Genomic DNA, 13,622 nt, shown 5'->3' with positions numbered 1-13,622 from the left:
GTAGCTTAGCTACGTAGGTTAAATGGAACGTGCTGTAGTTTAAGGGACGACGTGGGAGCACGAGTTAGTTAGGGGAGGTAGTTAGGAGGATGGCAGAGTTCGGTGGTGTGTGTGTTGAAGAGTTGTTGGTGAGTTATGAGGTGGAGGCATGTGCTTGGTGAGTGAGTGAGGCCAGCGGGTCTGTGTGTATGGAGCGAATGGGGAATGCATGGTGCGATGAGTGATTGGGGGGAGGAGTGACTCCCGCCCAAGGGACCCCGGGGTCAGTGTAAAGTGAGTTAGCTGGGTTAGTCAAATTGAAAAATGGAGGTCGTTTTGTTGTTGGTGGGAAAGTAGGCTCGAAACCCATTTGGAGGGGTGCAGGAGCCCTGTTGACTGGCTTGGGAGCGTGGCTGCGAAAGGTGAGTATCGCTGAGTGGGTACCCCGGGCACCAGGCTAGTCGGCCGCGGTAGGCCATGGGCCCATGGGGGGCCGGGATAGAGTCGTGGGCACGGGTGCGCCTGCTTGGTGCGGGGGCCCGGGGTGCCATTAGCCGCGTGGGCAGTGTTGTGGGCACGGGTGACCCTCGGAAAGGGGCCCGGGAGGCCGGCCTGCCACGTGTGCGTTTCACGGGAGGTGCCATGGGGGGCACTCCCCGGTGTTAGGGAGCTGGTAGGCTCGGAGGCAGTGTAGTGCCCGGGGGTGCCATAGCGGGAGATTCGGCAGAGGGTCGTGCCTGCCAAAAGGAGCCGCGTGTCCCAGCCATGAGACCGTGTGAGGGCACGGAGAGAAAATTGGGGGGCGAGGCCCGAAATTGTGAGGACACCAACACAGGCGACGGGAATCTGGGTTGTTAGAACCAATAGTTTAAGCGCGAGGCGCTTGTTGAAGCCCCGGGGTAGTTTAACAGTTAATGGTTAGGGTAGATTAGGAGATGTACCCCTCCGCACCATCCATCCCCTCGCTGTCGTTGTGGGCCGCTGGACCCACTTTGGTTATAGATCGCCGAACTCTGGGGAGGCCATTCTGAGGCTTCGTTGGGCCTCGACACAGGACGTTAGCTCTCCCTTGTTCCCCTCCGGGAAGGGAACGTAGGGGTTGGGAGTAGGCTAGGTGACAGGATAGGTTAGCCGAACAAAGACGATAAAGGGGGTTAGGGGACGATTTATAGTGGGGAAGTAGAAATAAAAACAACAAAAAAATAAGTTGGGGCTAAATTGTTTTTTCACAAATTAAGGGAGTGGGTATGTACAGTGACAGGCAAAGGCGATAGGTGGGAGGGAGACAGGTAGGTAGGTCCGAGCCCGCCTTCCAAGTGGCCAGCACCACCGCACTCCCTCCACCAACCTCCACGGAAAGGCAGAGGCCGGCCAACTTCATCGGCTGGCCGTGTTTTGCTGCGAGGCCTGTGCCGGCTGGATCGTCTACAGCCGCTGTGCTGCAAGGCCTGTGCCGGCCCACTTCATCTGCCGGCTGGCTGATTTTTTCTGCAAGGCCTGTGCCGGCCAGTTCATCCGCCGGCTGTGTTTGCCTGCAGCGGCCTTCTTCTGCAGGCTGTGTTGCCTGCTCACCTTTGCCATGCCATGCCCACTGCCCACGTTCACCAGCCCCGTTCAATTTTTGCTTTGCCCCCCCCCCCCAGTTCATTTCCATGTGCGCCAGGATCAAGGCAACAGTTTGCAAGCTGCGAGAACTGCCCTGTTGGCAGCTACAACACGGGCCTGCAGTGGCGGCCCGTGCACCGTGTTTGTGTCCATGCATCCATTCGTTGTGCTCATTGCGTGTGCCACTTGAGCTGGCACGGAGACTGCGTTTGTGCAGCCCATGCACCGTTGTGGTTCACTGCATTCAGTTCAAACCGTTCATGCATCCATTCGTTGTGCTCATTGCGTGTGCCACTTGAGCTGGCACGGAGACTGCGTTGTGCAGCCCAAGCACCGTTGTGGTTCACTGAGTTCAGTTCAAAAGGGAAGGCCTTGGACTGCGTGTGAGCAGCCAGCCACGTTCCCTGTCACCTGCATTGTTTGAGCCAGAGACTGCATGTGGGCAGCCTGGCTCCCTGCTAACTGCTTTTCTTTGCAGAGTTCAATGATCCTGGGCCATGGTTTCGTGTAAAATTTGTAAGTTAAGGTTAAGATGTACTGTAAATATGAGTGCGCCCCCGGCATGTATGTCTTAGCGCCGGCAATTTTATTTAAGTCGTCCGTGTGAGTGAGTTTGTTTAGGTAGTTACGCAGCCCTCAGGTTATTTATTTTGGGGACACGAATACCATGAATGTCGCACTCAGGGATCCGTAGGTAAAATGTACTAGGGGAAAACTACACATGATGGCACACGAAAATTTGACGACTCGGGACGAGTCTGTAAAAAGGGGAGGGGGTAGTGTTGTGGTTACCAAATTCGCAAACCACCATTCAGGTCCCTTAGGTGAGGTATCTCGGTAAGTGCATGTGTAGTTAGGCCCAAACCCGTTGTCTAGTGGGAATACATGTCATTTATGCGAGCTGCGACTCTTCAGGATAGCCGTTTTTCTTTTACTATCTTTATTTTGGACCAACCGCCATGATTACCACCACAACCACAACATCAACCACCAACCACAACGCCGCTTCACCACAACCGCCACGACCTTCCCATCACACCTCGCAACCGTAGCATCGCCACCGTTCTTGCCCCGCTGTGGGTACCGGTGTTGGACTCGTGCAGGGCGCACGTTGAACAGCGTGTACAAAATCACGGATCAAAAATGACACACGCCCACTTTTTGCCGTCCAATCGGTGAGCGAGGGACGATTTGGCCCCGCCTCCAGGACGATCGATATATGCAAATTTGTGGATCAAAAAGCCTTCACGCCCACTTTTTCTCGGGCCAATGGGGAGCGAGGTGAAAGGTCAAAGGGAGGGGGTCAAAGGCGAAGCTACGGGGGGATAAAAGGACCGTGATCGTCAGTCAGAGCAGTGTGGAAGTCTGGAGCCCGAAGCCTGCAGTAGCTGGAGAAGCTGAAGAGAGTCGAACGAGGAGAGCCCAAAGAAGAGTCCAGGGTGGAGAGTCCAGAGGCGGAGAGGCGGCAGCGGCGAAGGCAGACGAGGGGGTGCTCGCGACGGTGCCGGGAGCTGCACGCCCGAGGAAGGCCGGCAGCGCGACCTGGCCGAGGTGGAGACGCACACCAGGGATAATAAAGATCCTCTATACCCCGAGCATCAGCAACCCCCTCCTGTTTCCCCCCGCGCTGAGATAGTGCGACCAAGGGGGCCCCGTTCCCACCCCCTACCAGACACCGTCCACGAGGCCCGCGGGTTGCGGCGCCATCGCCGCTCCGCGTCTCATCACCAGACGGGTAGGCGCGACCCGGTCTCGGCCTCAGGCCCGCCTCATCCTTGAGGGTATTTCTTTTCCTTGGTTTTGGGTATGTGTTGTCGGCGCCGTCTGTGAGGTAGAATTGTATAAGTGTTGCCGTGTGCTCGGTAGTCGGTATTAGCTCTGCATTGTTTTCGCTTTTATATTTGCTTTTTGTGTAAATGGAATTGTGTTTTTCTGTGTGCATTTGGTGGAATTGTATTTGTGTGCTTTCCGTTCGTCGCGAATAAATGTGCTTTATTGTTGAACTGTTCTCCCGCTTCGCTTCGTCTTTTCCCCCATTGAACCCTCATCTTGCTTCACGTAAAGGGTTGGTAGTGGGCTGAGTACGCCCGATAATTAATCGAACCGTCGAGGTCGACGATAACACCGCTCGGTTATTCTGATAGTACGGAACGGGTCGCTTAAGTGGCCCGTGTCCGAAGTCGACCTGCGGCGAGGTGCGATCGCCCGGTCTACCCTCCGCGTGGGTACTTAGGTAGGTCGAATTTGGCGAGCAACCCTATCCCACGCGGGGGCTGATTGGCTCGATCGCGGTGAGACCGAAAGGTCCACCCGTGACTGGTTCCCGGCGTTAGTCCGAGAGGGTCACGACTGGATTGTCCGTCCGGTGGGCGACGTGCCGCGATTCGAGTTACGTGGCCGTCGCACGCCGGCGGGCGCGAATACCGCAACAATATATATATATATATATATATATATATATATATATATATATATATATATATATATATATATATACATATATACTTGTGGGGTATGCTTACACATTGTAGGCAATAACGAACAATGCTTCCATATATATATATATATATATATATATATATATATATATATATATATATATATATATATATATATATATATATATATATATACTTGTGGGGTATGCTTACACATTGTAGGCAATAACGAACAATGCTTCCATATATATATATATATATATATATATATATATATATATATATATATATATATATATATATATATATATATATATATATATATATATATATATATATATATATATATATATATATATATATATATATATATGATTGATTTTTTCATTTCCAAAATATCTTGTGGTCATGCATGAACACTGCACAAATCCGAAAATGTCAGAATTGATGGAAATGACCTTGTATGTTCAATTCCGATGTGCAGGTATGTTGGGTGAGTGAGCTCGGTAGTCATGCAGTCAAAATCGAGGAAAATAAACATGACAAATATGCTTTTTATTCTTTGCAAGAATAAAGCTTGCAACCCAAAATGTGTTTTTGAACAAAGCACAGCATATTGTGCTGGTGTGATATCAGTAGGATGGGGGTAGGGGGAGGGGTGGGATGAAGTAAGAGAGAAGACAAACAAACAAACATGCATTCATTGAACATTTGCAACAGTGAGGCCTTTTCTCATTCATATGTTTGCAAACAAAATACCTTACTGCCAGGGTTATCCTTGTCTTCCAGACTTCCAAGTTCTTCTGGTTTCAGATTAAAAATGGCCACTGTAATGCACAAAAAACACAAACTTAATCCATTCAATCCCCAGTTACCTGCACAAAATTCAAGTGTTCACTGAGTTGCTCAACACCTCCCCTTTCATCAAGGCAACCACTTCGCTCTCAGGTCCCAAAAGCAGTTTAAAGTTACGGAGCACTTTGATTGAACCTCCGTCAATGTGATCTCCAGAATCACATGCACTCTCTGCAAGAGATGTACATCAGTGAAATTGAGCGGTCGCTTCTGTGAACACCTGCTCAATGTATGAACCAACAGCACAGACATCTCCAAGCTGATTGCTCAACACTTTAATCTTCTGGATATTTGTTCAGTCAAATGGCAGTTTGTAATAGCCTTGTCCATTTCAGCACCACAGACAGAAGCACAAAGAGCAAAGCCTTATCCACAAGATCAGCACATCACCTCCACAGAGGATTAACAAGAGCTTTTCATTAATTTCGTCCTCCCATCTTTTATGTTTCAATGCTTTCCCTTTCTCTGTTTTCCCCCTTATATTTTACATTATTCTATTTACTTACTTACTTAGCTCTCCTCTTTTTTTGTCTCTGTCTCTGTCTCTCTCAACCTTTCCACTTTTTATCTGTCTTCCCCTTTTCTCATTATTTCAAATATATTTACATATACAGGGTGTCCCAAAAAAATACAACTTTTCATCTGCAAAGAGGATGGTCATAACATATTTTAAAAAAAGATATATGGCTGGATAGAAAGCTGAAAAGTTGAAGTTTATTGTAACAATGTGAAAATTGCCACCAAAATTTAAATTTTGGTATAGAATCGTCGTTTTCTGTTAGACCACATGTTCGACGAAGGCTCCACGTTGTCCGATCACTGCCTGCGTTGTCATGTTCTCCATCACTTTGGGAAACGTTTCCTGAGGAATGTTCTGGATTTCTCGGTGGATGTTTTCCTTCAGCTGATCAAGAGTCTGAGGCCTCGGGTTTCCATAGATCCTGTCCTTGAGATACCCCCACAAGAAAAAGTCTGGAGGAGTAAGGTCAAGGGAATACGGTGGCCACTCAACGTCTTCGTAGAGGGAGATAAAGTGGCCCTCAAAATGTTGGTTGAGAAAACGCCTCGTTTCCCTGGCTGTATGGGATGGTGCCCCATCCTGCTGGAACCACTGGGTTCTCATCTGGATCAGGCTGTTTCTCCTACGGGCCTGAGTACGTAGCTCAGGCAGATAGAATTCCTGAATCATTTCACGATAGTTCCTCTGGTTTACCATGCAAGTGCGTCCCTGGTCATCTTCAAAGAAGTATGGACCAATTATCCCAGACCAACCAACCGCCACCCACATGGTGACTGAGAACAGATCGAGGCGCCAGTTCAGTTGATGCATTACCAGGATTTTCAGTTCCCCAGTACCGAAAGTTTTGCTTGTTTACCTCCCCGGACAAGTGAGCATGGCATTCGTCCGTCATGTGAAGTTTTTTGAGGAAGTCTGCATCTTCCTCCAACTTTCCTGAGAACCAATTTGCAAAGTCTCGTCATTTGCGTTTCTGTTGATCAGTAAGCACCGTTTCCGTTTGAATTTTGTATGGAAAGGCATGAATGTCTTGGTGAAGGATCCTCTGAACGGTGCTCTTATGAATGTTTGTCTCGGCAGAAAGTCGTTGAATCGATTTTTTTGGACTCTGAACGACCGCCTGTTTCACCATTTCCACATTTTCTTCACTACGACCTGTCCTCTTCCGACCACTGTGACCCTTGTGAAGGTCACAGATGGTTCCACATTGGTAAACTTTGCGATGGTGCACTATATTGCCCGAAAGTTTGGTGCATGGCGCAAGTGGATACCGAAATGTCTCGAGTAAAGACGTTGCACCTGTATGACACTTTTCGTCTGGTGCCAAAGTTCAACAATTTCCGCCTGTTGTTGTACGGTCAGTCTTGGCATTTTTCTGGCGCTTGCTTGATATCAAAATAAACTTCAGGGTCTCTGCACCAAGAAATGAAGCATTAGTGACAAAATTACTGCTTTTTTAGGATCAAACGAAGCATTTTAAAAGTTGTATTTTTTTTTGGGACACCCTATATATTTCATTATTACCCCATGTACGTGAAGCGAAAAGCAGGGTTAAGCAATTGGTTCAATTATGTCTGTTTATGATCGAGGTACAATTTAATTTAAATTGAATGTTCCATTTTGAACACAAATTGGAAAACGAATCTGCAGTTTAGTAGTACTTTGGCTCTGAATTTGTTTCAATCGCACATGCACAGAGGATGAGATACTTTCCAAGTGGTGTAGCTGCTTCAATATCTGGTATGTCCATCTGTCCATCAAAAAATTACATTCAAGCAGTGCAGACACTGAATTGACACAATGGATAGCTCCAGCAGCCGAGCATCACGAGAAGGAAATGTCAAACTGCACCGCTTTCTTCAGACACGGATACGATTTTTTTCTCTTACTGTCTGCCTGTCAGGCGGTCAAACAAAATTGAAAATCATTCTGAACAGGAAACTTACTGTTTTTAAGGACATCATAAAGGATGCAAACAAAAGGCACGAAGAACTAATGTAACGTGTTTGACAAGATAGTGTAAAGCCACTGCCTCAATGGCAGTAAACCTCCGGGATTAACTTTTTTATACGACCTTTACAATCTTTATTTTATATCAATTGAATTATATCCTTGAACACTGTGCGTGGTAATGTATTCTCTGAACTCTCTAGTTATTACTTGCATCACTTTTTCATGTTGCTTTCATTTACTAGCACACCTTCTCCCTACAGGAGTGGTAGGAAGGGCCATGTTATTATCCTCTCTGGGGTATAAAGATTACAGTAGATCAAGGCTTGTGTCCGTTAGTCTGTGGTGGATGCGATAAGCATATAATGCATGAAGAACTTTGGGTTTCCTCCCTTTCAGGTCAGTGTTAAACAGCAATAGCAACTGTTTTAAAAAGTAATCACACATGTTTGTGGTTTATAATGTGATTTTTTTTTAAACATATTTTAGGGGTGCCCCATAAACGCTATTTATACACGTTAACACGGCATTTCTCCAAGGAGGAAAAACTTCTTGGGGAGAGGGGATATAATTATTATTAATATTGTTTAACAATATTAATATTATGCTATTATCATCGGGTAAGTGTTGCTTTACCTCCACAACCGAAGGTGGAAGGAGGTTATGTTTTCACCCCTGTCTGTCTGTCTGGTTTTCTATTTGTTACTTGCAAAATCGAAGATTTTTCAAGTATATTGGTCAGTCGATTTCGTTATTCTGCCACTTTGTCTGTCTGTCAATCGCCTACAGATCACAATTTAAAACTGATCTTCATGAAGCTTCACCAAATTGTAGAGGTCGTCTCAACTGAGAAGCCTATTGATTTTGAGGTCAAAGGTCATCTTGAGGACAAATTTCTAAAATCGTCATTTTTCATCTGATCGACTTGAAAGTTGAACAGGATTTGCAGATGGGGCCAATGAATTGGGAGAGCAACTATTTGAGGTCAAAAGTTCAACTCAAGGTTAAACTTCTAAAAATCATCAAATTTCAATCTGAAAAATAATAAATGTAGATCTGATTGACTTGAGCTTTGATTAATATTGTCAATTTCAATCTTAATTAAAACTGGTAAACCAGTAATCCCGGGCTTCAAGGCGTGCCTCCATTTTAACAAATTTCAACACCATCACCCTGTCACATGATATGGGTTTTCCGAGTTAGAAAGTTAGTTCAAGTCTGCAATGGGGCCCAGCTACAGGGTCCCTCATGTTATATCAATGAAGGATTGAAAAACCCATTGCAATACATGATAGAGAAAAACTTCACATTGGACAAATCGAGGCTGGACAAATTTTCAAGTCCTCAAAAAAGTCCAATAACTCCACATTTGCATATTAATGTAAATGGCGAACTTGTAGAACGTTAAAATATCTTCCAGAATATGTGGTCACTTTTTGTCTATCTTCTTTGGTTTTCATTTTACGACATGTCAAAAATGGGTGATTTTCAACTTTGGGGGGCTCTGGGGCCTCACTGGGGTAAAATACAGACATAGTGTAAACAGATTTGGAATCCCCTCTTCAAGGCCTATCAGAATCTGTCATTAAATTTTTTCAACTCTCATTTGCATATTTGGCATATTTAATGAGGCGAATCGGCATCATTTTAATCATATAAATTATGTAACGATTTCGATGAAATTAACAACTTAACATTCCAATGGAACCTCGCAAATGTGTGCAAAAGTTTGAGGCTGTCGTATTACCCCTTCTGGAGAAGAAGATGTTTTTAGGTTTTGGAGAAAATCCAATATGGCTGCCATACCACGTGACTGACGTCATCAAAATTTTCAAAGTATAAACAGCAAGTGGAGAGTTATTAAGTTGTTAAGTTTCATTGAATTTCATCAAAGCATTGTTTTCATTTAACGACATTTCAAAAATGGGTGATTTTAAACTTTGGGGGTCTCTGGGGCCTCACTGGGGTCAAGTCCAGACATGGTATAAACATATTTGGAGTCCCCTGTTAATGAACTATCTAAATCTGTCATTAAATTTTTTCAACTCTCATTTGCATATTTTGCATATTTAATGAGGCGAATCGGCATCATTTAAAATCATATAAATTAAATAACGATTTTGACCAAATTAACAACTTAACATTCACATTGAATATTGGACATGTGTGCAAAAGCTTGAGGCTGTTGGGTTATCCCTTCTGGAGAAGAAGATGTTTTTAGGTTTTGGAGAAAATCCAATATGGCCGCCATACCACGTGACCTACGTCATCAAACTTTTCAAACTATAAACTTCAGGTGGAGAGTTATTAAATGGTTAAGTTTCATTGAATTTCATCCAAGCGTTGTTTTTATTTTATGACATTTCAAAAATGGGTGATTTTCAACTTTGGGGGGCGCTGGGGGCTCACTGGGGGCAAATACAGACATAGTATAAATATATTGGGAGTCCCCTGTTTATGTGCTATCTAAATTTGTCACTAAATTTTTTCAACTCTCATTTGCATATTTTGCATATTTAATGAGGAAAATTGGCATCATTTTAAATCATATGAATTATGTAACGATTTCGACCAAATTAACAAATTAACATTACCATGGAACTTAGCAAATGTGTGCAAAAGATTGAGGCTGTCAGATTATCCCTTCTGGAGAAGATGTTTTTAGGTTTTGGAGAAAATCCAATATGGCCGCCATACCACATGACCTACGTCATCAAAATTTTTAAAGTATAAACTTCAGGTGGAGAGTAATTAAATGGATAAGTTTCATTGAATTTACTCCAAGGGTTGTTTTCATTTTATGACATTTCAAAAATGGGTCATTTTCAACTTTGGGGGGCGCTGGGGGCTCACTGGGGTCAAATACAGGCATCGTATAAATATATTGGGAGTCCCCTGTTTATGTACTATCTAAATCTGTCATTAAATTTTTTCAACTCTCATTTGCATATTTTGAAAATTTAATGAGGCAAATCGGCATCATTTAAAATCATATAAATTAAAGAGATTTCAACCAAATTAACAACTTTACATTCCCATGCAACTTAGCAAATGTGTGCAAAAGATTGAGGCTGTCAGATTATCCCTTCTGGAGAAGATGTTTTTAGGTTTTGGATAAAATCCAATATGGCCACCATACCACGTGACCTACGTCATCAAATGTTTCATAGTATAAACTTCAGGTGGTGAGTAATTATCCTGTTTAGGTTCGTTCAATTTCATCAAACAGTTTTCCCTCCAGATCCGCCACAAAATCGGTCAGTAGAACATAAAAACGCCTTTAATAATAATACTAACGATTTCAATAGAGCTTCAGCCATGCTTGAAGCCCTAATTAAATGGACAATTTGATGTATCCATGGCAACCTATGAAGAGGGGGGTGTATTTTGCAAGTATAGTGCTCTGCATGATGTCTTTTGTTTTTGTTTGTTTGTGTGCAGGATATCCCAAAAAGTTGTGGACAGATTCGGATGAAATTTGGTGGAGAGGTTGTGTGTGTGACAGGGACGAACTCATTAGATTTTTGTGAAGATCTGGATCTGGACCCGGCTACTAGAATTGTTTAAAGTGATTCTCCACCATTGAGAGATAGAGCTAAACTGATACATATATCACAATATCTCCAAAAGTTGTGGACGGATTGAGACGAAACTCGGTGGACACGTTGGGTGGTGACGAGGACAAATTGATTCGACTTTGGTGAAAATCTGTATCCAGATTCAGATTCGAGAATTTTTGAATCTCGAAAGTAATTCTTCACCATTTGGAAAATGGGCCAAAAACGATACATCGCATGATATTTCAAAAATGTATTGGGCCCGATATGTTGTCGTGAATCAAGCATTGCATGGTGGAGGGATGCGCTCTCCCGAGTGCCCTTCTAGTTAACCTCCGCCATCGAAGATGGACGGAGGTTACTGTTTTCACCCCCTGTCTGTTTGTTTGTTTGTTTGTTTGTTTGTTTGTTTGTTTGTGAACGGTATTACGGAAAAACTCCTCGACGGATTTCGACGAAACCTGGTGGGGGGATTAGGTATGGTCCAAGGATCATGCCATTAGATTTTGGACTTGAACCAAAGTCCAATATGGCCGCTGTGGCGGCCATTTTGAAAAAAAATTGAATTTTTGTTTTTGCATTTCTAGATGTTTTAAGTGATTTCCAACCCCCCACCCCCCACCCCCCAAAAAAATGTTAGAGAAAAAAAAAATTTTGCAACTGTTTTTTCAAAAAAAAAATCGATTTTTTTTTTTTGGGGGCATTTCTTCATGCGCGTCGATCTCGTTCAAAAATGTATTGGGCCCGATATGTTCGTGGATCAAGCATTATGTGGTGGAGGTATGCGCTCTCCTGAGTGCCCTTTACTTCTAGTTTCTTCTGTTTTTCGAAGCAGCCTTGTAAAAACGCCATGATTAGCTACCTTAACACAGATGTACACCTCTACACGGATTTTCCCCAACGCAGAAAACCCCTTTGGGCAGAGGAGCAAATGAAGTCGCTGCAACCTCCATCATCCTCCTGTCAACCTTGGTTGAGATTGGATAAGTAATGACCGAATGTATCGCGGTCAAAAAGACAGTTACCAAGTTGTGTATTGTTGCGAATTCGCGCCCGCCGGCGTGCGATCGACCACGTGACTCAAATCGCGGCACGTCGCCCACCGGACGGACAATTCAGTCGTGACCCTCCGGGAACTATCGCCCGGAGCCAGTCACGGGTGGGCCTTTCGACCTCACCACAATCGTGCCAATCGGCCACCCGCGTAGGATAGGGTTGTTCACCAAACTCAACCTACCTAAGTACCCGATGGTAGACCTAGATGGTAGACCGGGTGATCGTACCTCGCCGCAGGCAGACTCTGGACACGAACAGCTTAAGCGGTCCGTTCCGTGCTATCGGGATAACCGAGCGGTGTTATCGTCGGCCTCGACGGTTCAGATTAATTATCGGGCGTTTTAAGCCCACTACGAACAAACCCTTTACGTGAAGCAAGATGGAGATTCAATTAAAGAAAAGACGAAGCGAAACGGGAAAACAGTTCAACATAATGCACATTTATTCCGCGGCACACGGAGAGCACACATATACAGCCAAACAGAATGCACATATATCAAATGCAACAAAAGAAACAATGACGCAGAGATACTACCGACTAAGACCGACACACGGCAACACTTAAACAGTTTTACTTCACCAGACTGGCACTGACACACATTTACTCAAAAGCAAAGGAAAGAAGCCACCCTCATAGGCAAGGGGGCAGACGGGCCCGTAGGCCAATGAAGGAGCGGTCAGGTCCGCGAGACCGGGGGGGTCCTACCCACGTCTTCATGATGAGCCGCAAATGTGGCAGTGCGGCGGTGCCCCGACTTCGTGCTCCTTCGCGGGTTTCGTTGGCACCGCTTGGAGTGGGGTGGGAACGGGGCCCCCTTTTCGCACTCTTAGCGCGGGGGAAAGGGGGAATTGTTGATGCTCTGGGAAAAGAGTATAGCTGGCTTGCTTGGGTCCCGTGACGAGAGATTCCACCGCGACCTCGTCGCCGACTTCCTTGCCTCGGACCAGAGCTCCTCGGACTCTTCCCCCAATTCTCCTCAGCCGACTGCAGAAAACCACCTGGACGCCCTCGCCTCTCGATTCCACTCCGCGCTCCAACCCGACTTGACTGCCTCGCAACAACAACTCTTGCGCAACAACTCTTCTTTCTCTCTGCCCCAAAACTCTCTTCGCTTTTCTGCCACACTCCACTCTGCTTTTCTGCTTGGCGTTTTATAGCCCGGCAGGAGAACCCATATGCAAATTTCCGGATCAGGATGAGCTCGGGGGCGGAGCCACGCTCACCCATTGGACGGAAGAAAAGGGGCGTGAATCTCCCCTGATCCTAGAATTTGCATATGTCGATTCCACACAGACGCGCCTGGAGGCGGGGCCAAGCCGCCCCGCACTTGCTGATTGGACGGATCAGAAGTGGGCGTGTAGCATTCCTGATCCGAATTCTCCTCGGAAAGGCCGCATTTTGCACTCGCGGCTCAGCGCGTATCTTGTACGAGCCCAGGACAGCCCGACGCTCGGTGCTCACAGGTGGTGCGGGAATGGAGGTAGAAGGAGGGAGGTGAGGGTGGTGGAAGGTTTATGGTGGTGGTTTGATGGTCATGGTGCGTTTGGGAATGGCATGATGCGATGATGTGGGAGCGAGTTGTGAAAGTAAAGGTCGTGGCTGTTGGCGTTGTTGTTGTTGTGAAGCGGCGTTGTGGTTGGTGGTTGTTGTGTGATGGCGGTTGG

The 13,622-nt window shown here is 45.5% G+C and overlaps 2 protein-coding genes across 12 annotated transcripts in view; both read right to left on the bottom strand.

Annotated features, from left to right (window-relative positions):
• Window positions 1-13,622, bottom strand: part of LOC147028049 (uncharacterized) — a 250,584-nt gene that overhangs the window by 90,671 nt on the left and 146,291 nt on the right. The window lies entirely within an intron of this gene.
• Window positions 1-13,622, bottom strand: part of USP40 (ubiquitin specific peptidase 40) — a 131,982-nt gene that overhangs the window by 110,180 nt on the left and 8,180 nt on the right. For all 11 annotated transcript variants that reach the window (XR_015057397.1, XM_085878033.1, XM_085878025.1 and 8 more), the window contains one exon: window positions 4,782-4,849. Coding sequence is in view for 10 of the 11 variants with exons in the window: in XM_085878033.1 (XP_085734159.1) it covers window positions 4,782-4,849 (68 nt within the window). In the remaining variant the exon portion in view is untranslated. The remainder of the gene's footprint in view (window positions 1-4,781; window positions 4,850-13,622) is intronic.

The sequence above is a fragment of the Eptatretus burgeri genome, chromosome 4 (assembly GCF_056783735.1).
Source record: "Eptatretus burgeri isolate ZD-2024b chromosome 4, Ebu_testis_v1, whole genome shotgun sequence".
NCBI classification, from domain to species: domain Eukaryota; kingdom Metazoa; phylum Chordata; class Myxini; order Myxiniformes; family Myxinidae; genus Eptatretus; species Eptatretus burgeri.
The sequence above is the reverse complement of the archived record's forward strand: the minus strand, read 5'-3'. Positions and strand labels throughout refer to the sequence as shown.